The sequence below is a fragment of the Bos javanicus genome, chromosome 3, assembly GCF_032452875.1.
Source record: "Bos javanicus breed banteng chromosome 3, ARS-OSU_banteng_1.0, whole genome shotgun sequence".
In the NCBI taxonomy this organism is placed as follows: domain Eukaryota; kingdom Metazoa; phylum Chordata; class Mammalia; order Artiodactyla; family Bovidae; genus Bos; species Bos javanicus.
In genome coordinates this window covers 8265336-8292523 of record NC_083870.1, presented here as the reverse complement: position 1 = coordinate 8292523, position 27188 = coordinate 8265336, and the positions used below count along the sequence as shown (strand labels likewise).

The following is a 27188-nucleotide window of genomic DNA, read 5'->3' as shown; positions in this document are numbered from 1 at the left end:
TCAGGCTGCTGTAGCAAAATAACATAGACTGGATGGCTTAAACCACAGACATTTATGTCCTTCAGTTCTAGAGACTGGAAGTCAAAGTGCAGGGAGCCAGTCGATTGCATATTCTGGTGACAACTCTTTTCATGGCTTGCAATCAGCTACCTTCTCACTGTGTTTTCACATGGTAGAGAAAGATGGCTGTCATCCTCAGATTAGGACCTCTACCTTTATTCACTCATTTAACCTTAATTACCTCCTAAAAACCCTATATCCAAATACAGTCACACTGGAGATGAACACATCAAGATAAGATTTTTAAAATTTTTTAATTGAAGGATAATTGCTTTACAGAATTTTGTTGTTTTCTGTCAAATGTCAACATGAATCAGCCATAGGTATACATATGTCCCTTCCCTCCATAAAATTTTTTTAATGGTGTTTAACATAAACAGTTTTTTTTTTTTTTTTTTAGTTGTTCAACTTTACCTGTCCAAGTAAAATTTGAAGCTACTGTATTACTTGCTTTTTACTATTTATCCTATCTATTCGCATGTCTTTGTTTTATTTAGTTATTTATTTGCTTCTTCTTTCCTTCTTCTTGGATTATTTTCTATTACTTTATCATCTCTCTCCATTAGCTTGGAAGTTATATGTGTTGTTTTTTTTTTTTTTCCCAAATCTTCCCACCCTCTCCCTCTCCCACAGAGTCCATAAGACTGTTCTATACATCAGTGTCTCTTTTGCTGTCTCGTATACAGGGTTATCATTACCATCTTTCTAAATTCCATATATATGCGTTAGTATACTGTATTGGTGTTTTTCCTTCTGGCTTACTTCACTCTGTATAATAGGCTCCAGTTTCATCCACCTCATTAGAACTGATTCAAATGTATTCTTTTTAATGGCTGAGTAATACTCCATTGTGTATATGTACCACAGCTTTCTTATCCATTCATCTGCTGATGGACATCTAGGTTGCTTCCATGTCCTGGCTATTATAAACAGTGCTGCAATGAACATTGGGGTACACGTGTCTCTTTCCCTTCTGGTTTCCTCAGTGTGTATGTCCAGCAGTGGGATTGCTGGATCATAAGGCAGTTCTATTTCCAGTTTTTTAAGGAATCTCCACACTGTTCTCCATAGTGGCTGTACTAGTTTGCATTCCCACCAACAGTGTAAGAGGGTTCCCTTTTCTCCACACCCTCTCCAGCATTTATTATTTGTAGACTTTTGGATCGCAGCCATTCTGACTGGTGTGAAATGGTACCTCATAGTGGTTTTGATTTGCATTTCTCTGATAATGAGTGATGTTGAGCATCTTTTCATGTGTTTGTTAGCCATCTGTATGTCTTCTTTGGAGAAATGTCTATTTAGATCTTTGGCCCATTTTTTGATTGGGTCATTTATTTTTCTGGAGTTGAGCTGTAGGAGTTGCTTGTGTATTTTTGAGATTAGTTGTTTGTCGGTTGCTTCATTTGCTATTATTTTCTCCCATTCTGAAGGCTGTCTTTTCACCTTGCTAATAGTTTCCTTTGATGTGCAGAAGCTTTTAAGTTTAATTAGGTCCCATTTGTTTATTTTTGCTTTTATTTCCAATATTCTGGGAGGTGGGTCATAGAGGATCCTGCTGTGATGTATGTCAGAGAGTGTTTTGCCTATGTTCTCCTCTAGGAGTTTTATAGTTTCTGGTCTTACATTGAGATCTTTAATCCATTTTGAGTTTATTTTTGTATATGGTGTTAGAAAGTGTTCTAGTTTCATTCTTTTACAAGTGGTTGACCAGATTTCCCAGCACCACTTGTTAAAGAGATTGTCTTTAATCCATTGTATATTCTTGCCTCCTTTGTCAAAGATAAGGTGTCCATATGTGCGTGGATTTATCTCTGGGCTTTCTATTTTGTTCCATTGATCTATATTTCTGTCTTTGTGCCAGTACCATACTGTCTTGATAACTGTGGCTTTGTAGTAGAGCCTGAAGTCAGGTAGGTTGATTCCTCCAGTTCCAATCCTAAGGCATCAATTCTTCGGCACTCAGCTTTCTTTATAGTACAACTCTCACATTTATACATGACTACTGGAAAAACCATAACTTTGATTATATGTATCTTTGTTGGTAGAGTGATGTCTCTACTTTTTAATATGCTGTCTATGTTTGTCATAGCTTTTCTTCCAAGGAGCAAGCGTCTTTTAATTTCATGGCTGCAGTTACCTTCCACAGTGATATTGGAACCCAAGAAAATAAAATCTGTCACTGCTTCCACTTTTTCCCCTTCTATTTTTTTCTTGAAGTGATGAGACCAGATGCTGTGATCTTAGTTTTTTGAAAATTGAATTTCAAGCCAGCTTTTCACTCTCTTCTTTCACTTCATCAAGAAGCTTTTTAGTTCCGCTTCACTTTCTACCATTAGAGTGGTATCATCTCATCTATTACATAGTTTAGCGAACAGCTCTTGAAGGTTTCTTCCAGATGGCTCCAAAGTGCCCTGCATGCTATTTCACTGGGGCAGGTGATGATGGGTCTTAGAGTGGAGACTGGGCTTTTGCCTGTTTTCCTGAGCTAACAGGATCTTATCCAACCAGCTATTGGCCCGTCTTTGAAGTATTTAAACTTCCTGTTTTCTATATATTTTTATAGGAACTGAAGACACAGTTGTGTACACAGTAAATACTGAAAATTTTGGCTGCAAATATAGAAACGATTTCAAAAATTCTCTATAGATTACAAATTTCTGACCCTATTTTCTTTCCTGCGATGGGGCTGCAAAGAGTTGGACGTGACTGAGTCCACACACACTAAGTAGCACATATGAAGATGCCAGAGGAATTCAATAGGCGGGCAGGTGGAGAGGTGGGGTTAAGAGATCCCTAGGTAGTTTTTCAATATTGCTCTGTATATTAGGAAAAACTTCAGTCCTCCTTCACTCTCACACTACTATCTTATTAATACTTTTGACACCAGATGTGGCGGGGGGAGGTTTACCCATACAAGTAATTCCATGACACAAGCTGGGTATCCTACAATTTAGCTCAAGGAGATAATATCTGGTGACAACATCAGACCCCACAGGTTAAGGGCTCAGTCCCACAAGACTGCCTGCCCTCCTACCCTTCAGATCCCAATTGCCAAGTCCAGGTTGCTACTTGTGCTTCTAATCAATCAGCTGTAAGTCAGAGGTTCCCATAATCCCCTCCTTGAGTTTAGGTAATTTGCTAGAATGGCTCACGGAACTCAAGAAAGTACTCTTTACTGCTTTTTATAAAAGGCAATGACAGGGGACTTCCCTGGTAGTCTAGTGGTGAAGAATCCACCATGCAGTGCAAGGGACTTGGGTTCAATCCCTGGTGGGTCAGCTAAGATCCCACGTGCCACAGAGCAGCTAAGTCTGCGTGGCACAAAAAGAGAAGTCCGAATGATGCAACAAAGAGCCTGTGTGCTGCCACAAGGACCCAGAACAGCCAAAATAAAATTTCTTTAAAAGAATATGATAAAGGATACTGATGAACCTCCAGATGGAAGAGATGCTCAGGAAAGGTGTGTGGGAAGCAGTGTGGAGCCCCCATATCCTCTGCAGTCCTGCCACTCTCCCTGGAAACTCTCCAAACCTTACTTATCTTATTGGGATTTCCATGGAGGCTTTATCACACAGGTCTAATCCATCCTTAACTCCACTTCCAGCACCTCTCCCTTGTACAGAGAATGGGGGTGGGGTTGAATTCTAAGTCTCTAATCACAATTTGGTCTTTCTGTGATCAGCTTTCATCCAGGAGCCCACCAAGAATCACCTCACTGGGAACAAAAGCACCCCTATTACCCAGGAAATTCCAAGCACTCTGTTAGGAGCCAGGATCAAACACCAAATGTTAGCATAAAAGATGCTCCTAGAGCCTTTATGTTCTTGCCTGGAGAATCCCAGGGACGGGGGAGCCTGGTGGGCTGCTGTCTATGGGGTCACACAGAGTCGGACACGACTGAAGTGACTTAGCAGCAGCAGCAGCAGAGCCTTTATCACTTAGGTATTTACCAGGGTCAGGAGCTGTGTGGAAAAAACGTGGGCAGAGACCAATATATACATTTTCGATCATCTCACATGCTCATATAGACAATAGCCAAAAAGAGACAGAACTTACATATTATATAATAAAAGTATTAGGATAAAGGTAACCATTAGAACAAAAATACAAACTCTTTTAAATATCAGAAGATATGTTTAAAAAGGAGGGAGGAAGCAAATGAAATAGATCATATGGTGAGAGACCTAAATATACAAAAAATATGTAACATAAAACCGTAAGGCGGGACTTCCCTGGTAGTACAGTGGATAAGAATCTGCCATGCCATGCAGGGGGCACTAGTTCGATCCCTGGTGGGGGAAGATTCCGCATGCCACACAGCAACTAAGCCTGTTTTTACCCCAGAACTGCTGAGCCCCCATGCCACAGCCACTGAAGCCCATGCTCTCAGAGCATATGCGCCACAACAAGGAGCGCCAGTGCAGGGAGAGGCCCTCGGATGCCAGTCAAAGAGTGGCCCCCACTCTCAGCTACTAGAGAAAGCCTGCACGCAGCAACACAGACTCAGTGCAACCAAAAATAAACAACTTTTTAAAAAAAGTAAGGCGGATCTAAGGCCAGACATATTGACTACATCAGTAAATATATAAATAAGCTTACCTCACCTGTTAAAATGAGTTTCATATTGACTACCAAAGCAAATTCCAACACTATGCTGTATAAAAGAAATATATCTAAATTGAAGAGATTCAGGAAGCCTAAAAATAAATGACTAAAAATGTACCAGAATTTTTTCTGTAATTTAAGCAGGGGTTGCAGTTGTGATTATCCAAGAAAGTAGGATTCTGACTTAAAAGGTTTAAAAGAAATAAAGAAATTTTTACCACAATTAAAAAATCAGAAGAATTATACTTAAAATGGGAGAAACAGAAACACATTAACAATAACAGGAACTTTAACAAATTTCTCAGATCTAGGGAGAGAAAATGACAAGAAATTAGTACAGATAAGATAACCTAAACAACACAATAAATAAGGCATATTTAAAATATATTAAACTCTGAAACTTGATAATAGAGAATATGGACCCCCACACACACCAACAAATGCATATCTTTGACTCACAAAAATCACAGCAACGTGTACATTCATCTTCTGGCATGGCATGTGTGTGCTCAGGCTTGTCCGACTCTTTGTGACCCCAGACTGTAGCCCACCAGGCTCCTCTGTCCTTGGAATTTTCCAGGCAAGAAATGCTGGAGTGGGTTGCCATTTCCTTCTGACCCAGGGATCCAAGTCTCTTGAGTCTCCTACAGTGGCAGATTCTTTATCACCTGTGCCATCTGGAAACATTTTTGGCCACAGAAAAAAATCTCAATAAAGTCCAATTTAAATTTCCAAGTGGGAAATTTAAAAACCTGCTGTTAACCACTTCTGGGTCAAAGGAGAAATGCAAAACAAATTGAAAATATTAATAATGAAAACAAGAACTATGGGAAATAGGTAAAGCAGCTGTCAGAGAAAGATTTATAATAAAAAATTAATTAAAGCTTAAAAGCAAAAATAAATGAATAAACATTATGACTCAAAAAATTAAGGGAAAAAGCAAAGCAAACCAAATAACAGCAAAAGGAAGAAATAAGTCAAAAGAAAGTCAGTGACTAATGGGTTTGAAAACAACAACAAACGTAGAACTAACAAATAAATCCAAAAATGTTTCTTTGAAAAAACTAACAACTTCTTAGCAGAACTACTCAAAAAACAGGGAGGGGGGAATTTCACCACAAATACATAAAACTAGAAAGAAAGAGACATAGAAGAGGAACTTTTAAAATAGTCTATGTAAATATGTTTGAAAATCTACATTAAGTATATAATTTTGTGTAAAATCCCAATTTAATAGAATTGATTCATGTGGACACAAAGTAAAAACAGACGATTTAACATAAAAGAATTAGAGAAACTGATTAGAGTTACCCCACAAAAGAAAACAGACCCAGATAGTTTCACAGAAGATAATATCAAACCTAAAAAAATAAATCCTTAGCTTCAAAAGACCAACATTTTCAAATTCATTTTCCGAAGTGAGTGTAATATTGATTCCCAAACCTAAATTTTGGAATCATGACAAAGGCTAAACAAAAAACACTATAGATCAACTTCACTTGCTAATACTGATATAAAAATCTTAAATAAGATATTAGTAAACAGAAGCCAATAATACATTAAAAAATTTGTATCATAAACAAGTGGATAATACTCCATGTATGCAAAAATGGAGAGTCAGAGGAAATTCATTAATGTAGTTAATCATATTAATGGATCCAAGGTAAAAAAAAATGTATGCTCATCTCCACAGATGAATTGATAAAATGAGCCTATCACAGAGAAAGACATACACATTTCTGTTAATCATAGGAAAAATGTTCAGTATTGCTCATAATTTTAAAAACATGGAAATTAAAAGTACATGGAGATAGCACATCTTACCCAGGAGACTGAATACATCCAAAACTTTGATAACATACTCTGTTGATGAGTCTGTGAGGAAGCAGACATTCTCATATGCTGAGTACGGAAATGTAAAATGGTACAGCCTCCACAATGGAGACTTTGATAGTATCTAACTAGCACGATTATCAGGGCCTTTTGATTAAGCAATCCAGTTTTAGAAACCCATCCCAAAGATACTCTAACAGAAGTATGAAAAGTGTACACTATTGTATACAACATTATTTGTAATAGCTACAGACTGGAAACAACCCAACTGTCTGTCAGTAATATGGTACCTCCACAAAAAGGAGTACTATACAGTACTTTTTACTGTAAAAAAGCAGTGAGGAAGATGCTGCTATGGAGTGATGGCCAAGAAATACTTTAAAGTGAATAAAGGTGGAGGACATGTGAATAGTGCGCTATTGTTTATATTTAAAAGGAGATATAAAAAAAGGCAGGGGAACCAGAGATCAAATTGCCAACATCTGTTGGATCATTGAAAAAGCGAGACAGTTTCAGGAAAACATCTACTTCTGCTTTATTTAATAAAAAAGTATTTATTTAATAAAAAAAAGTATTTAATAAAAATTATTTATTTAATAAATACTTTGGCTTTATTAACTACGCCAAAGCCTTTGACTGTGTGGATCACAACAAACTGTGGAAAATTCTTAAAGAGATGGGAATACCAGACCACCTGCTCTGCCGCCTGAGAAATCTGTATACAGGTCAAGAAGCAACAGTTAGAACTGGACATGGAACAACAGACTGGTTCCAAATCCGGAAAGGAGTACGTCAAGGCTACATATTGTCACCCTGCTTTAACTTATATGCAGAGTACATCATAAGAAATGCTGGACTGGATGAAGGACAAGCTGGAATCAAGACTGCCAGAGAAATATCAATAACCTCAGATGTGCAGATGATACCACATTTAGGGCAGAAAGCGAAGAGGAACTAAAGAGCCTCTTGAAGAAAGTGAAAGAGGAGAGTGAAAAAGTTGGCTTAAAACTCAGCATTCAGAAAACTAAGATCATGGCATCTGGTCCCATCACTTCATGGCAAACAGATGTGGAAACAGTGGCTGACTTTATTTTTCTGGGCTCCAAAATCACCGCAGCCATGAAATTAAAAGACGCTTGCTCCTTGGAAAAGTTATGATCAACCTAGACAGCATATTAAAAAGCGAGACATTACTTTGCCAACAAAGTTCCGTCTAGTCAAAGCTATGGTTTTTCCAGTCATCATGTATGGATGTGAGATTTGGACTATAAAGAAAGCTTAGTGCCCAAGAATTGATGCTTTTGAACCGTGGTGTTGAAGGAGACTCTTGAGAGTCCTTTGGACAGCAAGGAGATCCAGCCAGTCCATCCTAAAGGAAATCAGTCCTGAATATTCATTGGAAGGACTGATGCTGAAGCTGAAACTCCAATACTTTGGCCACCTGATGGGAAGAACTGACTCATTAGGAAAGACTCTGATGCTGGGAAAGATTGAGGGCAGGAGGAAAAGGGGACGACAGAGGATGAGATGGTTAGATGGCATCACTTACTTGGTGGACATGAGTCTGAGTAATCTCCAGGAGGTGGTGATGAACAGGGAAGCCTGGCGTGCTACAGTCATGGGGTCGCAAAGGGTGGGACATGACTGAGCTACCTGACTGAACTGAACTGATAAACACATGTGTTTCTAATAGAAAAAATAACGTAGGAAAAATAAGTGGTATGATTAGTGATTACCTTTAGAGAGAGGAGAAATAATGCAGAAAAGACAGAAGATAAACTTGTTTGAATATACTTTGTTTTGTACAGTTGATTTTAGAACCATGTAAATATTTTGTGCGTGTGCTCAGTCACTCAGTCATGTCCGACTCTGCGACCCTGTGGACAGTAGCCCACTAGACTTCTCTGTCTGTGGAATTCTCCAGGCAAGAGTATTGGAGTGGGTAGCCTTTCCCTTCACCATAGGATCTTCCTAACCCAGGAATCAAACCCAGGTCTCCCACATTGCAGGCAGATTCTTTTCCAACTGAGCCACCAGGGAAGCCCCCCAAATATTACACATGAAAAATACGTAAATATTCTACATAATTATAAAATTAAAGAAAAGTAAAAGAAAGTGAAGTCGCTCAGTCATGTCTGACTCTTTGCAAGCTCATGGACTGTAGCCTACCAGGCTTCTCTGTCCATGGGATTTTCTAGGCAAGAATACTGGAGTGGGCTGCCATTTCCTTCTCCAAGGGATCTTCCTGACCCAGGGATAGAACCCAGGTCTCCTGCATTGTAGGCAGAGGCTTTTACCATCTGAGCCACCAGGGAAGTAAATTATGTAAATATTTAAGTAATTATGTAAATATTTTACATAATTATAAAATTAAGTTAAAAACAAAAAGTAATTCCTACATAAAATGAATTATCATTGTGAAAATAATGTGGAAATAACAGCTTTTTTTTTTTTAAAAGAAGAGACAGTTGGCTAAATGCAACAGCTATATAAATGAATTATGGCACCCCACTCCAGTCCTCTTGCCTGGAAAACCCCATGGATGGAGGAGCCTGGTGCGCTGCAGTCCATGAGGTCATAGGAGTCGGACACGACTGAGCGACTTCACTTTCACTTCTCACTTTCATGCATTGGAGAGGGAAATGGCAACCCACTCCAGTGTTCTTGCCTGGAGAATCCCAGGGACGGGGGAGCCTGGTGGGCTGCCGTCTCTGGGGTCACACAGAGTCAGACACGACTGAAGCGACTTAGCAGCAGCAGCAGCAGCTACATGTTCTATATTTTATCTACTTCCATTAAACATCACAAATTCCATATCGTTTTCTTTCTTAAGATGAAGTCTCCCTCTAGTGGAGATTAGTTTTCCAACTAGTCCGCCTACACTACAAAGGAAGAAATATTTTGCCCCTTGTCTCCAAATCCTTCAATGACGTCAGCATTAAAGTCCAGAGTCAGGGACAAAGTCGACTTTTAAAAGGAAGCTGGTGATTCATGTCAATGTACGGCAAAAATCACTACAATATTGTCAAGTAATTAGCCTCCAATTAAAATAAATTAATTAATTTTAAAAAATAAATAAAAGGAAGCCGGAATGGGGTTGGGCGTGGAGTGGGGAGGAGAGACAGGAGAGACTCTAAGAGCCAAGAAAATCTAGTTGTTCAGTCCAGAACAGGAAAGGAACTTCAACTTCTTGTTGGAGGGTTGCCACCACCTCTGCCCAGAAAGACGTGATTAATGTGTCGGGGTCGCTGTGTACTCAGGGAAATAGCTCCCCCCGTGGAGTTGCTTTAGGGGAAAATCTTGGTGAGAAATAGTGATGAGTAGATCAAGAGTGATTCTCCTGAGCCAGATAAGGTGTGATGCGGTGAACTCCAGGCAGCTCTCCCAGAGACCCGCTGGCCCTTGGGGTCAGATGTGTGAAAGCTCCGCCTCCTCAGAGGCTGGTCATGGGGAAAGGCCCTGGCACGGTCCGGTCCTGGCAGGGGAGGAGAATCAGAGACTAGCCCACACTGACAGGGGTCTGTGGGGATACGGGGGGAGGGTCCTTGTGTTCTGGGCTGTCCAGGGTCTCATCTGACCTCAGAGTGGGAACTACTCAGAGGAAAACGCCTTTAGAGTAGAAACTCTCCTAACATCTGCTCCAGTTGCTTAAAGTGTGTGCCATCCTTCCCCTCTCTCTGTCTCATGGTGGCTTGTAGAGAACGTTCAGTGCTTGCCACCTCAGCATGTATCTCCAATCTCCTTTACAGTTTTAAATAAGAATACAAAAAGAAGTGAACAGTTAGTTTAGTTTCCTAAATTCATTTTCTGGTCCTATAAAACCTAACTCCTTGCAGGAGAAGGATAAATTAGGAGTTTGGGATTAACGTGTACACACTACTCTCTCTCTCTCTCTCTCTCTCTATATATATATACATACATACATACACACACACACACACATATATATACACACACACATATGTATATAAACAGATAATCAACAAGGACTTACTGTATAGCACAGAAAACTGTACTCAGTATTCTGTAACAACATATATGGGAGAAGAATCTGAAAAAGAAGGGATATATGTATAACTGAATCACTCAGCTGTTTGTCTAAAACTGACACAACATTATAAATCAACTATACTCCAATATAAAATAAAAATATTTTTTAAAAATCCACCTCTAGGTATATACCTAAGAGAAATTAAAACATAGGTCCACATAATTTAGACATGAGTATTCAAAGCAGCAATACTCATAATAGCTAAAAAACAGGAACAACTCTAATGTCCAAAAACTGATGAGTAGATAAAATGCAGTATAATCAACAGAATGGAATATTATTGAAAAATAAAAAGAAGTGAATTCCTGCTATTATTTCTCTCCTCTGGTAAGCAAAGAAGTGAATTATCTATACACACTACAACATGGATGAACCTTGAGCTAAGTGAAAGAGGCCAGTCACAAAGAACCACATATTATATGATTTCATTTACGTGAAATTTCCAGAACAGGCATCTTTGTATGGACAGAAAGTAGATTAACGGTTGCACAGGGCTGAGGAGGGAACTGGGGACGATGGCAAATTGGTACAAGATTTCTTTCAGGGACTATGAAAAAATTTTCTAAGATTTTGTGATACCAGTTATACAAATCTGAATATGTGAAAAGTCATGACGTTAAAGGAATGAATTAAATAACATTAAATGAATGAATTGTATGGTCTATGAATTATATCTCAATAAAGCTGTTACCAATAAATACATGAGTTGATAATCCCCTTTCCCCAAATCTAACTCCTTAATTTAGCTCTGGGGGCCTGCTGTGTTACAGATCTAGCCAGGAATACTGTCCAGGAAATAACTACTCACTTGAATGATTATTTTAGTCCGTTGTCACTCCTGTCTTTGTTCTGCCTTCACTTCCTCCTTTGAAAAGGTGAACTGAAATCCTAGAGGGAAAACACTGACCCGACTATGTATGGTGACCCTTCCTGTGTGCAAAATATAAGAAGCATGTTATAAAGGGCCAAAGTTCTTGATATAACAAAAAGTAATGTGAAGTTTATACAATGAAATATTACTAGCCCTAAAAAAGCATGAAATTCTGACATATGCTATAACATTGAACGAACCTTGAAGACATTATGCTAAATGAAATAAGCCTGTCACAAAAAGAAAAATACTGAAAATACTGATTCCATTTATATGAGGTCGTTAATGATCAAACATCACAGAAGCAGAAAGTAGAATTGTACAGATGGGGGCTGGGGGGGCACAGGTAATGGGGATGGGGAGATATTGTTTAATAGGTACAGAGTTTCAGTTTTGCAAGATGAAAAGGATTCTGGAAATGGATAAGGGTGATGGTCACACAACAATATGAACTGTACCTTTTTAAGGGTTCATCTAAGATGATAAATTTTATATGTATTTTACAATAAGAAAAATTTTTTAAAGTAATGTGTAAAGTGAACTCTACTCAAGACTGCCAAAAAATAATGAGACTAGGTACTAATGAATGATGCTAGGATTAGATCTCAGGTCTAATTTTAAGTACCAGGAGGAACACACCTCTCCAGAGTTCTGTGTCCCTCCTTTTCACATGCATGAATCACTCAAATGTCCTCTTCTCCAAGAACATACTGCCTCAGACCACTCCCAAATTTTATCCTCTCCTTCTTCTTTTGTCAGAAATAAGGCCAAGTCACTGATTGCCTAAAAAGTCTAGATCAAAGTTTTCACTCTCACAATCATCAAAATTTTTGAGCTATTAAAGCCAAAGTTTTTAAACTTAAGTTTTGCAAGCCCCATGTAAAGTGAGAATAATATTAGTACATTTTGTATATAAGAAAATTGAAACATAGGAAGCTTAAACAGTATGTCCAAGATATACAGCCAGTTAAGTTGAAGAATGCCAGCAAATTTGGAAAACTCAGCCACAGAACTGGAAAAGGTCAGTTTTCATTCCAATCCCAAAGAAAGGCAATGCCAAAGAATGCTCAATGCTATGCTATGCTAAGTCACTTCAGTCGTGTCCGACTCTGTGTGACCCCATAGACGGCAGCCACCAGGCTCCCCTGTCCCTGGAATTCTCCAGGCAAGAACACTGGAGTGGGTTGCCATTTCCTTCTCCAATGCATAAAAGTGAAAAGTGAAAGTGAAGTCGCTCAGTCGTGTCCGACTCTTCGCGACCCCATGGACTGCAGCCTACCAGGCTCCTCCATCCATGGGATTTTCCAGGAAAAAGTACTGGAGTGGGGTGCCATTGCCTTCTCTTGCTCAAACTATTGCACAATTGCACTCATCTCACACGCTAGTAAAGTAATGCTCAAAATTCTCCAAGCCAGGCTTCAGTGAACTGTCAACTTCCAGATGTTCAAGCTGGTTTTAGAAAAGGCAGAGGAACCAGAGATCAAATTGCCAACATCCACTGGATCATGGAAAAAGCAAGAGAGTTCCAGAAAATCATCTATTTCTGCTTTATTGACTATGCCAAAGCCTTTGACTGTGTGGATCACAATAAACTGTGGGAAAGAGATGGGAATACCAGACCACCTGACCTGCCTCTTGAGAAACCTATATGCAGGTCAGGAAGCAATAGTTAGAACTGGACATGGAACAACAGACTGGTTCCAAATAGGAAAAGGAGTACGTCAAGGCTGCATATTGTCACCCTGTTTATTTAACGTATATTCAGAGTACATCATGAGAAAAGCTGGGCTGGAAGAAGCACAAGCTGGAATCAAGATTGCTGGGAGAAATATCAATAACCTCAGATATGCAGATGATACCACCCTTATGGCAGAAAGTGAAGAGGAACTAAAAAGCCTCTTGATGAAAGTGAAAGAGGAGAGTGAAAAAGTTGGCTTAAAGCTCAACAAAGATCATGGCATCTGGTCCCATCACTTCATGGGAAATAGATGGGGAAACAGTGGAAACAGTGTCAGACTTTATTTTGGGGGGCTCCAAAATCACTGCAGATGGTGATTGCAGCCATGAAATTAAAAGACGCTTACTCCTTGGAAGGAGAGTTATGACCAACCTAGATAGCATATTCAAAAGCAGAGACATTACTTTGCCAACAAAGGTCCATCTAGTCAAGGCTATGGTTTTTCCAGTGGTCATGTATGGATGTGAGAGTTGGACTGTGAAGAAAGCTGAGCACCGAAGAATTGATGCTTTTGAACTGTGGTGTTGGAGAGGACTCTTGAGAGTCCTTTGGACTGCAAGGAGATCCAACCAGTCCATCCTAAAGGAGACCAGTCCTGGGTGTTCATTGGAAGGACTGATACTGAGGCTGAAACTCCAGTACTTTGGCCACCTCATGCGAAGAGTTGACTCATTGGAAAAGACCCTGATGCTGGGAGGGATTGGGGGCAGGAGGAGAAGAGGACGACAGAGGATGAGATGGTTGGATGGCATCACCGACTCGATGCACATGAGTTTGGGTGAACTCCGGGAGTTGGTGATGGACAGGGAGGCCTGGCGTGCTGTGATTCATGGGGTCACAAAGAGTCAGACACGACTGAGCGACTGAACTGAACTAAACTGAAGTTGAAGAATCAGTTTTCCAACTCGCAAACTGACCTGTTTCTAAAAGTCCAGATCCTAAAATTGATAGCTTACAGTGAACGGTGTCGGATTCCTGATCTCTGGAGAAGATTTACCTTTGGTACCAGGGACCAGGCTTGATCACTCAAGAGCTTTTATGTAGCAGAGTTTTATTAAAGTAGGAAAGGGGACAGAGAACGCTTCTGACACAGACATCAGAAGGGGGACGGAGAGTGCCCTCCTCACTAGTCTAAGCAAGAGAGTCATATACTTTTTAAATTACTTATTAAAATAAATCAAAAGAATGTCTCAAGTTGGTAAAGATCTACTAGACCCACTCCCACAATTTACATTTTAAGATAACAGGATTAGCCAGAAGGTTTTCAGGAAGGAGAAACTGTCCTTAAACAGGATACATTGTTGTTCTATAATCCTTAGTATAGAGTTTAAACTGAGTTGTTTGTTGTGTAATCATCAGTTCTGGGCTTAAAGAAAAAATGTTTTATGTGACTAAGACTAAGGAATGTAGAGAGAAAAAAAAAAGTTTGTCCTTTTCTCCTCCTTGAGAGCCCCAGACTCCTCTCTCCTCCTCGGGGACCCTGGACTTCTTATCAACCTGCCTAGGAACTGACTCTCAAAATCTGAAATCTCAAGCCCTCATTTAACTGGTTTGATCTCCAAGGGACTCTCAAGAGTCTTCTCCAGCACCACAGTTCAAAAGCATAAGTTCTTCAGTGTTCAGTCTTCTTTATGGTCCAGCTCTCACTACTACATGACCCCTGGAAAAACCATAGCTTCGAGGAGACAGATCTTTGTTGACAGTGATGTCTCTGCTTTTTAATACACTGTCTGTGTTTGTCATAGCTTTCCTTCCAAGGAGTAAGCGTCTTTTAATTTCATGGCTACAGTCACCATCTGCAGTGATTTTGGAGCCCAAGAAAGTGACTGTTTCCATTTTTTCTTCATCTATTTGCCATGAAGTGATGGGACCAGATGCTATGATCTCAGGTTTTAAATGTTGAGTTTTAAGCCAGGTTTTCACTCTCCTCTTTCACCTTCATTAAGAGGCTCTTTAGTTCCTCTTGGTTTTCTGCCATTAGGGTATCATCTCCATTTCTGAGGTTATTCTCCTGGCAATCCTGATTCCAGCTTGTGAGTAATCCAGCCCGGCATTTCGCATGATGTATTCTGCATATGTTATAAAAAACAGAGTGGCAATATACAGCTTTGACTGTATATATATAATATAATCCTTTCCCAGTTTGGAACCAGTCCATTTTCCATGTCGGGTTCTAATTGTTGCATCTTGACCTGCTTACAGCTTTCTCAGGAGGCAGGTCAGGTGGTCTAGTATTCCCATCTCTTTAAGAATTTTCCTTAAGTTTGTTGTGAGCCACACATTCAAAGGCTTTAGTGGAGTCAATGAAGCAGAAATAGATGTTTTTCAGGAATTCTCTTGCTCTTTCTATGAGCCAGCAGGTGTTGGCAATTTGATCTCTTGTTCCTCTGCCTTTTCTACATCTAGCTTGTACATGTGTAGTGGCTCACAATTTACTCATTACATTCAGAGAGGGCACAAGGAGAAGTGGGCAACAGAGGATGAGATGGTTGGCTGGTATCACTGATTCAATGGACATGAGTTTGAGCAAACTCCCAGAGATAGTGAAGGACAGGGAAGCCTGTCATGCTGCAGTTCACAGGGTTGAAGAGTCATACATGACTTGGTGACTGAACAACAACAATGCACAGGAAAACATGTAGCCTCTGTTATAATTGACCTAACCTGTTCTTAAACCTGTAGCCTACAAGATGTGGAGAAATGGGGAAACTTTAACTGTCCAGTTAAAAATCTCTGCATTTGTTCTTGTTTAAGTAGTAGCAGTGACTGTGTTTCTAAAGATGACAGCAATATCTCTCACCCCATAAACTCTTTTGAAATGTGACCTGGAAAACTACCCTTCAAAGGGTAGAGTCTATTTTCCTGCTCTTTAAATCCAAGTTGGCCCCGTGACCTGTTTTGACCAACAGAATGGAATGGAGGTACTGATACATAACTTTCAGGGGAGAGCTTTAACAGATCTGTAGCTTCTGCTTGCCTTGGTTGAAGCATTCCCTCTTGCTACTCCATGCCATGCAAGAAGACCAGTTACTCTGCCAGAGATAAAGGTCACGTGGAGAAAGGCTTACGGCTAAACTGATCATTCTGGCTCCAGCCGAATTCACATCTGAACCATGAGAAATAATAAATTGTTATTTTAAGGCACTAAATTTTAAGGTGATTATGCAGAAATAGATAATTTTTTCAGATGATTCCAGTCCCCAGTCATCAAGTCACCTCTGGCCTCTAAGTCTTCTCAGCTGAAATTCAGAAGCAGAGATAAACTGCTTCTCCCCTCATTCTCTTTCCAAATTCCCGACTCTGGAATAGTTTGTTACACAGCAATAGACAACCAGAACACTCTCTTATCCCCTCCAGGTGGCATCTAGGGGAAGCTGGAGCTACCATGGCCTACAGGTAGCAGAAAAAGGAGGCAACCTCAGGTCCCTGTGGCTGGCATCTGGGACCTTACTGCTCTCAGATGTGTTGGGGTGGCCTTGTCCCTAGGTACTATGTGCTAAGTTGCAGCTGATTCTGTTGGGTCTTTAGCCAACCTGATAGTAATTGCTCAGGTCCATGGACCCACCCCATTCATTTGCCTTTAGCTGCAAAATCTCTGCCTTGTCCCATTCCCGGACTTCTACGAAAGATATTTGTTCTTGTCCAGGTGTCTTTCCTTGGAAGGAGATGGGAATTGAATCTATTCAGAAACCATTCCTCTCTCCATCCACCCTGCCCCCAACAACTCCCAGTGTGACTGATTCAACCAGATGGCGGGTCAAGTTCTCACTTCCTACTCTTAGGGGTTTTGGGGTTTGTTTATTTTTAAATCCATTCCTCTGAAATGGGAAGCTCAGATGCCCTTCCAGCACTAGCCCCACCTCAGGGTTTCATTAGAGTATCTGGGAGTGTTCTACAAGGGTTACAGCCAGAGCAGCGGTGTGTAAGGCAGCAAGAAGCACTGCTGACACCCCAACCTCAGTCTCCCCTCTGCCTCAGTCTGTCGTCAGAAGCCAGGCAATCCACCTCTTCCATGGTAGGGCTGGCACTCACATTCCCTTGTTTAACTGGAACCTCACAGTCGCCCCCTCCAAGGACTCCAAGACAAGATGCTCTGATTTAAAAAGGGATTTGTGGACAATCGGTATAAATGACCTGGGTCTGGGTCTAGCTCCATAACTAGAATGGAAACTCAGGCACGTCGCTTTACAACTTATTTCCTCACCTGTAACGTTTTGACATGTGACCTGGAAAACTACCCATATGATTATCTCATAAGATCGTTAAAATGGTTACACGACCTTGTAAGTTACTGGGATAGCAAAATGACTGCAGCCTGTAAACAACACCGCAGATGCCTCTGAGAAACTGCTCCGAGGAAGCAAGGAGGAATGTCAGTATATACGTGATTTTGGTGAAAGGGGAATATATGCAATTGATTGCATATTTTTTTCCAGGTTTCTGCTAGTCTCATGAAGCTTTCTGCTAATCATGAAAACAGTCATCACCCTGAAGGATTTCAGTGATTTTCTAGATATGAGGAGATTCAAGAACTGGGTTCATGAGACTTTCCTGGTGGTACATTGGATAAGAATCCGCCTGCCAATGAAGGGAACCTGGGCTCAATCCCTTGTCCGGGAGGATTTCATGCCAAAGAGCGACTAAGCCACCACAACTACTGAACCCACACGCCGCAGCTACTGAAGCCGGTGCTCCTCAGTGAAGAGTAGCAGTAGCCCTTGCCCTCCACAGCTAGAGAAACCCCATGTGCAGCAACAAAGACCTAGCACAGCCAAAAGTAAATAAATAAATTACAAAAAAGAATTGGGTTCGTAAAGGCGGCTCCTGCAAATATCTATTTAAAGAACTGTCCTGCCAGTTTCCTTTCTCCACCCACCACCCCACCCCACCCCAGCACAGAGGGCCTCATTCCTGCCCTCAACATCAGAGGGTGTTGATGGTCAGCAGCTGCAACAGCACAGGATTTAGTCCTTCTAGAGGTAGATGGCAAGTGCCCATGGCAAATGTCAACCTGCAGTTAACACTGGGATTAAGGTAGAGCTGGAGGAGCTGAGTAAACTGCACCCGGCTGGAACACGCACACGAGTGAGAAGCGTTCGACCCATGGGCTTACCACTCGCCTGGGAGCAAGGACAAGGCCGAGTCATTTCCAGCTCCTGGGGCCTAGCTGGGGACACCAGCAGGAGGCTGCCTGCGCTGTACTCCATGTCCCTCCCACCGATGTGTGGCGTGGCTGGTATCGTGTCATGCTGATCCCGATGCCGGGAAACCGTCGCTCCTTCCCAGCCTTCCAGTCCTGACTCAGGCCTGACTCGCCGGAAGGCCCGACCGCGGCAGGCCTGGGCAGGAGCGGGGCGGGGCCCTCCGCGGGCTGAGTCGAGCCGGCGGGAGTGCGGGCGGGGCCCCGCGCGGGCTGCGGCTACCGGACCTCTCAGGCTTCCGGGAAACCTAGGCCGCTTTGTGCCCAAGTCTCAGGCTTCTGGTCCTGGGTTAGGGTTCTAGGGTTGAACAGTTAAAGCGACGAAAGTGGCTTTTGTGCACGGTCCCTGCCTCGGAGTCGGCCCTCCTCCTCCTCGGCGCGCCTGGCCCAGGGGCCCAGGTTTCGGGTCTGTCCCGGCATCCCGGGGCGTCTTGGTTGGCTCGCGCGCTGCCCAGCTGCTGGTCCTCGGAGCCTTCGGGTAAAAACGAGGAAGGAGGGGTTAGGTGGAGCTTGGACGCCCCCAGGAGTACGAAGGCGAAATCACGCTACCAATTAATTTTTGGAGAAATTCTCGTTTTTGTAATTTTGTTAATGTGTCCATATCTTCTTTGTCTGTGTGAAGAAGTTTATAACTTCGCCTTTACATAACTAGACTACTCTCTTCTCATGATATTGTGTGTCTTTTTCTTTTTAGCATGCTTGAATTCGGCTACCCATTCCACAAAATAGCCACTGACATTTTCACTTAAAGTTAGGTCGCATACACTTCTTTCTATTTAGTCTTAATGGGATTTTTAAATTTTAAAAACATTTGATAATTATTGACTAGGTAATGTATCAGGTCAGTTCAGTCGCTCAGTCGTGTCCGACTCTTTGTGACCCCATGAATCGCAGCACGCCAGGCCTCCCTGTCCATCACCAACTCTCGGAGTTCACCCAAACTCATGTGCATCGAGTCGGTGATGGTAATGTATAAAAGTAATAAAAATAAATTCATACCCTAAGAAAGTTGATAACTGAGACCAAAGGGGTGATGGCCTAGAGGAGAGGAATAGGTGAGGGAGGTTAAGTGGTACAAACTTCCAATTACAAAGTAAATGAATTAGGAGTGTAAATATACAGTATGGTGCTTGTGCTTGCTCAGTGTGCAGAATATAGTAAATGACAACGTAGTATCTTAGTATAGTGACAGATGGTAATCACTTTGAAGTGTATAGAAATACTGAATATGTTGTGCATCAGGAACTAACATAGTATTGTATATCAAATATACCTCAAAAACAAGCAAACTAATAGAAAAAAATATCAGGGACTTCCCTGGTGGGTCAATGGTTAAGACTCCGCCCTTCCAATACAGGGCCCACAGGTTCCATCCCTGATTGGGAAACTAAGATCCCACGTGCCATACCTCCTGGCATAAAAAAAAACTATAAATAACATTTTTCAAAAAGTAACTTAAAGAGAAAGCAAAATACTAGATTTGCAGTCTAGGGAGAGGCAGAATTGGATGAAGATGGTCAAAGGGCACAAACTTCCAGTCATAAGTTAAATAAGTACTAGGGACATAATGTGCAATATGATAAATATAATTAATACACATGGACATCACCAGATGGTCAATACTGAAATCAGATTGATTATATTCTTTGCAGTTGAAGATTGAGAAACTCTATACAGTCAGCAAAAACAAGACTGGGAAATGACTATGGCTCAGATCATGAACTCCTTATTGCAAAATTCAGACTTAAATTGAAGAAAGTAGGGAAAACCACTAGGCCATTCAGGTATGACCTAAATCAAATCCCTTAAAATTATACAGTGGAAGTGACAGATAGATTCAAGGGATTAGATCTGATAGACAGAGTGCCTGAAGAACTATGGATGGAGGTTCGTGACATTGTACAGGAAGCGGTAATCAAAACCATCCCCAAGAAAAAGAAATGCAAAAAGGCAAAATGGTTGTCTGAGGAGGCCTTACAAATAGAGAGAAAAGAAGAGAAGCAAAAGGCAAAGGAGAAAAGGAAAGATACACCTATCTGAATGCAGAGTTCCAAAGAATAGCAAGAAGAGATAAGAAAGCCTTCCTCAGTGATCAATGCAAAGAAATAGAGGAAAACAATAGAATGGGAAAGACTAGAGATCTCTTCAAGAAAATTAGAGATACCAAGGGAACATTTCATGCAAAGATGGGCACGATAAAAGACAGAAACAGTATAGACCTAACTGAAGCAGAAGATATTAAAAAGAGGTGGCAAGAGTACACAGAAGAACTATACAAAAAAGATCAACATGACTCAGATAACCACGATGGTGTGATCACTCACCTAGAGCCAGACGTCCTGGAGTGCAAAGTCAAGCGGGCCTTAGGAAGCATCACTAGGAACAAAGGTATTGGAGGGGATGGAATTCCAGCTGAGCTATTTAAAATCCTAAAAGATGATGCTTTGAAAGTGCTGTACTCAATATGCCAGCAAATTTGGAAAACTCAGCAGTGGCCACAGGACTGGAAAAGATCAGTTTTCCTTCCAATCCCAAAGAAGGGCAATGCCAAAGAATGTTCAAACTACCGCACAATTGCACTCATCTCACATATTAGCAATGTAATGCTCAAAATTCTCCAAGCAAGTCTTCAACAGTACATGAACTGAGAACTTTCAGATGTGAAAGCTGGATTTAGATAAGGCAGAGGAACCAGAGATCAAATTGCCAACATCCCTTGAATCATGGAAAGAACAAGAGAGTTCCAGAAAAACATCTACTTCTGCTTCAATGACTACACTAAAGCCTTTGACTGTGTGGATCACAGCAAACTGTGGAAAATTCTGAAAGAGATGGGAATACCAGACCACCTGTCCTGCCTCCTGAGAAACCAATACTCAGGTCAAGAAGCAACAGTTAGAACCGGACATAGAATAACAGACTGGTTCCAAATTGGGAAAGGAGTATGTCAAGGCTGTATATTGTCACCCTGCTTATTTAACTCATATGCAGAGTACATCATAAGAAATGCTGAGCTGGATGAAGCACAAGCTAGAATCAAGACTTCTGGGAGAAATATCAATAACCTCAGATACACAGATGACACCAGCCTTATGGCAGAAAGCGATGAGGAACTAAACAGCTTCTTGATGAAGGAGAAAGAAGAGAATGAAAAAGCTGGCTTAAAACTCAACATTCAAAAAACTAAGATCATGGCATCAGGTCCTATCACTTCATGGCAAATAGATGGGGAAACAATGGAAACAGTGAGAGACTTTATTTTCTTGGGCTCCAAAATCACTGCAGATGGTGACTGCTGCCATGAAATTAAAAGATGCTTGCTCCTTGGAAGAAAAGTTATGACAAACCTAGACAGTGTATTAAAAGGCAGAGACATCACTTTGCCAACAGAGCTGTCTATTCAAAAGTATGGTTTTTCCAGTAGTCATGTATGAATGTGAGAGTTGGAGCATAAAGAAGGCTGAGCATGGAAGAATTGATGTCTTTGAATTTTGCTGTTGAAGAAGACTCTGAGAGTCCCTTGGACTGCAAGGAGATCAACCCAGTCAATCCTAAAGGAAATCAACCCTGAATATTCATTGGAAGGACTGATGCTAAAGCTGAAGCTCCAATACTTTGGCCACCTGATGTGAAGAGCAGACTCATTAGAAAAGATCCTGATGTTGGGAAGGATTGAAGGCAGGAGGAGAAGGATATGACAGAGGACATGATAGTTAGATGACATCACTGACTCAATGGACATGAGTTTGAGTAAGCTCCAGGAGATGGCGAAGGACAGGGTGGGGCATGCTGCAGTCCATGGGGTCACAAAGAGTCGGACACAACTGAGCGACTGAACAATAAGGGATGTAATGTACAATGTGATAAGTATAATTAATACTACTGTATGTTACATATTAAAGTTACTTAAGATAGTAAATTCTAACAGTTCTCATCACAAGGGAAAAAACATAATTTTAATGTTATCTTATTTTGTATCTATATGAGGTAATGGATGTTCATTAAACTAATTATGGTAATCATTTCATGATGTATATAAGTCAAATCATTATGCTGTACACCTTAAACTTATACAGTGCTGTATGTCAACTATTTCTCAATAAAACTGAAAGGGGGGAAATTGTTAAATTAAAGAACAAATGAAGACTGGCTTTGAAAATTTCCTGAGCAGCTTAATTTATCTTATTTTGCAAAACAAGGGAGACTAACTTGACTTGGTCACTTCTTGCTTATGCCTCTGGAAATCACAGGCACAACTTAAACTCTTTACCACGTTGGTATGAGGTAACCACTAACCAATTCCTTCTCATTTAAGAAAATTCTAATTTTGTAACCAATGCTGTAAAGAATAAGCAGTCTCTGCATCCTCACTAATACAAGCAGTTTTGTAACAATACAGTTGGCCCTCCTTACCCATGCATCCCACATTCTTGGAGTGAACTAACCAAGAATCAAAAATAGTTGGAAAAAAAAATTCCAGAAAATTCCCAAAAGCAAAACTTGAATTTCCTACAAGCCAGCAACTATTTACATGGAATTTATATTGTATTTACAGCTATTTACATAGCATTTGGGCTTCCCTGGTGGCTCAGTGGTAAAGAATCTGCCTGCAATGTAGGGGACTGGGTTTCGATCCCTGGGTTGGAAAGATTCCCATGGAGAAGAGAATGGGAACCCACTCCAGAATTCCACGGATAGAGGAGCCTGGAAGGCTACAGTCTATGGAGTTTCGAAGAGTGGGACACGACTGAACCACACACACACACACACACACACACTCACACACACACACTCACACACATACAATAAAAAGGAAAAAAGAATCTATGATGGCATTGTTTGTCATCCACTGGAGTGGGTCACAATCCAGTATCTATAATGGGGGAAGAAAAGTAAAATGAGTGGGTACCCACTGTGGAATTATTTACATCAGCTAGAAACAAAGACTAAAAGTGCATACAGCAACCTGGGTAGACCCCAGAGTCACATGCTAAGTGACAAACATAGGCAAGATTAGGCAACAGTTACACACGGCACAACTCCACAGCCTACGAGGGTACATACAGATTCATAATACATAACAAACACATTAGAGAGGGGGTGGAAGTGGGGAACAGGATCAAAGAAAGTGATAAATTGACATAAATAAAGCAAGAGAATAGTCTTGCACCCATCCATGTGAATTAAGGGCAATGAATTGAGACTAACACTGTACCCAAGGTCCACCCCCAAGTTATTCAATGTTGTGAATACATACTTTAATTTCATACAAAAATTTTAATAAGAAACAAAAATATGTATTTGTATGAGTATCCAGAACAGATCTCAATAAATGTGTTTTTTCTTCTGAGAAATTTAAAAACAAGTATTAACAGCTGTATTAGGGCATCCTTGACACACAACAAAGCGAACATATTCAAGATGTACAGGTTGGTAAGTGTTGCCAAAATGTATAGATCTGTGAATGCATCTTTACAACGGGGGGCTGACTTGCCCATTAGGTACAGTAAGCATACCCCTGCAAAAATGTGTCCACTCTTTAATTCAAAATATTTTAATTTAAAAAATTCATTTAAATTCAAAAGAACATAATAAGATTTTACAAACGTTTTTATCTAATATTAATGTACTATGCTCAGTCGCTCAGGTGTGTCTGACTCTTTGCGACCCCAAGGACTGTAGCCCTCCAGGTTTCTGTGGGCACAGGATTCTCCAGGCAAGAATACTGGAGTGCATTGCCATGTCCTTCTCCAGGGGATCTTCCCCACCCAGGATGGAAGCTTCATGTTCTGTGTCCTACATTACAGGCAGATTCTTTACCCACTTATATCAAAGCAGCTGTATAATATCTTACATCAATAAATTATATATTATATAATCATATACTACAGTCAATTATCTGTGGTATGTGTAAATAAACTATATTAATAGATAAAATTTAAATTAAAAATATCAGACAATCCTAAAGGAAATCACTGGAATATTATTGGAAGGACTGATGCTGAAGCTGAAGCGGTTATACTTTGGCCACCTGATGGGAAGAACTGACTCATTGGAAAAGACCCTGATGCTGGGAAAGATGGAAGGTAGGAGAAGAAGGGGATGACAGAGGATGAGATGGTTGGGATGGCATCACCGACTCGATGGAGATGAGTTTGAGGAAGCTCTGGGAATTGGTGATGGGCAGGGGAGCCAGGCGTGCTGCACTCTGTGGGTTCACAAAGAGTCAGACACGACTGAGTGATTGAACTGAAATATTTCAACATTAATATTTTAGTACTTAAACATTATTTTTTGTGAGAGGTTCCACGAAGATCAAAGTGTCTAGGGCCAGTGAAAGTCATAATGACAGCCCTGCCACAGTTAAGGTCGGCAAAGGCATTGTTTCCCCTTCCTGATTTTCCCTTTCTAATACTTATTGCCTGCCATTCTCTTTCCTCTTATCAAGCAATCACTGCTCTGCTTTCTGTCATTATAGTTTTCATTTTCTACAATTTTATATAAATGGAATCATACAACACTTTTTGATTGAAATTTTCACCCAGCATAAGAGTAATAATAATAATTTTTCCTGAGTAGCATTCCATTTTCTGGATGTAATCATAATTTATCTTCACCTGTTGACTGACATTTGTATTGTTTCCAGCTTTGGGCTGTTATAAATAAAGCTACTATGAATATTCATATACAATTCAATGCACACACATTTAATTTTCTCTTGTAAATACCTGGGATTAGAATGGCTGAATCACATCATTGTAGGTGAACTTTCCAAGATATTGTTAACTGTTTTCCTAGGTGGATGTGACATTTTACGTTCCCCTCAGCAGTGTATGAGTGTTCTAGTCCCTCCACGTTCTGGACATCTGGTATCATATGCACTGTTTTATATGTGCAGTGATTTGTTGTTTTGTTGAGCTGCTAAGCCATGTCTGACTCTTTGTGACCCCATGGACTGCAGCATACCAGGCACTCTTGTCCTTCCCATCCTTTGCTCAGGTTTATGTCCATTGAGTCCGTGATGCTATCCAACCATCTCATCCTCTGCTGGCTTCTTCTCCTCTTGCCTTCGATCTTTCCCAGCACCGGGATCTTTTCCAATGAGTCAGCTCTTCGAATCAGGCAACCAAAGTATTAGAATTTCAGCTTCAGCAACAGTCCTTCCAATGAATATTCAGGACTGATTTCCTTTAGGATTGACTGGGTTGACCTCCTTGCTGTCCAAGGGACTCTCAAGAGTCTTCTCCAGGAGCACAATTCGAAGGCATCAGTTCTTCCGTGCTCAGCCTTCTTTATGGTACAACTCTCATATCCATACATGACTACTAGAAAAACTATAACTTTTACTATACAGACTTTTGTTGGAAAAGTGATGTTCTGCCTTTTTATATGCTGTCTAGCTAGGCTTGTCATAGCTTTCCTTCCAAGGAGCAAACGATGTGTAGTGATATTTCATTGTATTTTAAATTTGCATTTCCCTAATGATTAATGATGTGGAATATATTTAGATATGATTATTTGCTATCCCTCTATCTTTGGAGAAGTGTCTGTGCAAACTGCCCAATGGGGGTGGGAGGAATGTGTGTGAAAATAACTTTTAATTAAAAGAAAATGTATATTGTTTTCCCCTGATTCAGAACCATGGGCCTTAGGGCTTTAGGATTCCCTGTGGGAAAAGACTCAGAGGAGGGAAGGAGGAAGCATCTCCATGACTGGGAACTTTAGTACTGAATGCATGGGAACAGCTTAAAACGAGAATAGAAATGGGAAGGGTGGGTCTGGTAGTGGTGAGAGAGCAGAGTGACTTGGGACACTGGCTCTGCAACGATGTTCCGTTCATTCCTCTGGACTGCAGGGTAAATGTACCCGTTGTCAGCTTAAAGCGAGATAATGTCAGGCACATAGCTGGGTTTTGATACAGGTTTGCAAATTCTCTGCAGGAGACAGCCCCTTGTGGTCCCAGCTGAAGTGTCCGGAGCCTGAGCAGAGGACATCGCCCCGAGTCAGAACTTGGTCCAGGGGATCCGGATCGGATCTCTGACTTCATTTAAGTGGCCAAAATTGTTTTAGATTTACAGTGTCAGAAAAGATAACGAAAAACTCAAAGGGTCGACGTCTGCGAAGGTGCCTGCTGAACTAGTCTCAGGGTTCTGGCAGGAATGAGTCAAGAACCGCTGATCCAGATCAACCAGCCGGGGAAAAAAAAAAGAACGCGTCTGTTTCCGCCCGGTTTCGAACCGGGGACCTTTCGCGTGTGAGGCGAACGTGATAACCACTACACTACGGAAACACTGTTTCAGAAACTTGTCTTAAGAGACATCAGCTTGTCACTGTGTCCCCGGCTAGGAGGAAAGCATGGGGCGTATCGAGCACAGCCCTGCCTAACCCGAGCGCCTGGAGGTGGCCTGCAAGGCTCTGAAGCGCGCCCTGAGTCATGGCCGCAGCCCCAGAGGAGCCCCATCTTGCCTTATCTGGAACTTCAGGCGCAAGTGCAGCTCCAGCCAGTGTTGTTGATGTTGAAAGCCGGAGTCTGCGGGCCAAAGTTCCAGGCTTCCTTAAATGCTTGTCGGGCAATTTTCCCGATCCTGGTGGTCCGGGAGGAACGATGGCGGGGAGCCGGCCCTCCCTGGGGCCAGGTCACCCGCCGGCCCTTAGCTCACATCCCCTGCTCCGAGACTGGAGAAAAAATGGTGCAGTAACTATAGGTAGGAAGACACTTGGGTGGCAGATTCGGTCAAGATAAGGAAAACCAGCTCATATGTGAAACAAATATGCACCTTAACGTTTGCCCAGTGCTTACTTGTGAAGGCAACTGTAATGGGAAAACTCA

The 27188-nt window shown here is 41.2% G+C and overlaps 2 protein-coding genes and 1 non-coding gene across 3 annotated transcripts in view; 1 reads left to right on the top strand and 2 right to left on the bottom strand.

Annotated features, from left to right (window-relative positions):
- CFAP126 (cilia and flagella associated protein 126) overlaps positions 1-18365 on the bottom strand; it is a 32454-nt gene extending 14089 nt beyond the window's left edge. The window contains exon 1 of the mRNA XM_061400507.1: positions 18279-18365. Coding sequence (XP_061256491.1) covers positions 18279-18365 — 87 coding nt within the window. The remainder of the gene's footprint in view (positions 1-18278) is intronic.
- The window catches only part of SDHC (succinate dehydrogenase complex subunit C), a 65455-nt gene extending 46441 nt beyond the window's left edge, over positions 1-19014 (top strand). Inside the window, exon 6 of the mRNA XM_061400530.1 lies at positions 17595-19014. Coding sequence (XP_061256514.1) covers positions 17595-17663 — 69 coding nt within the window. The 3' untranslated portion in view covers positions 17664-19014. The remainder of the gene's footprint in view (positions 1-17594) is intronic.
- A 7561-nt stretch (positions 19015-26575) lies between these two features.
- Positions 26576-26648, bottom strand: TRNAV-CAC (transfer RNA valine (anticodon CAC)). The gene has a single exon. It is a non-coding gene; the product is annotated as a tRNA-Val (tRNA).
- Between the last annotated feature and the right edge of the window lie 540 nt (positions 26649-27188).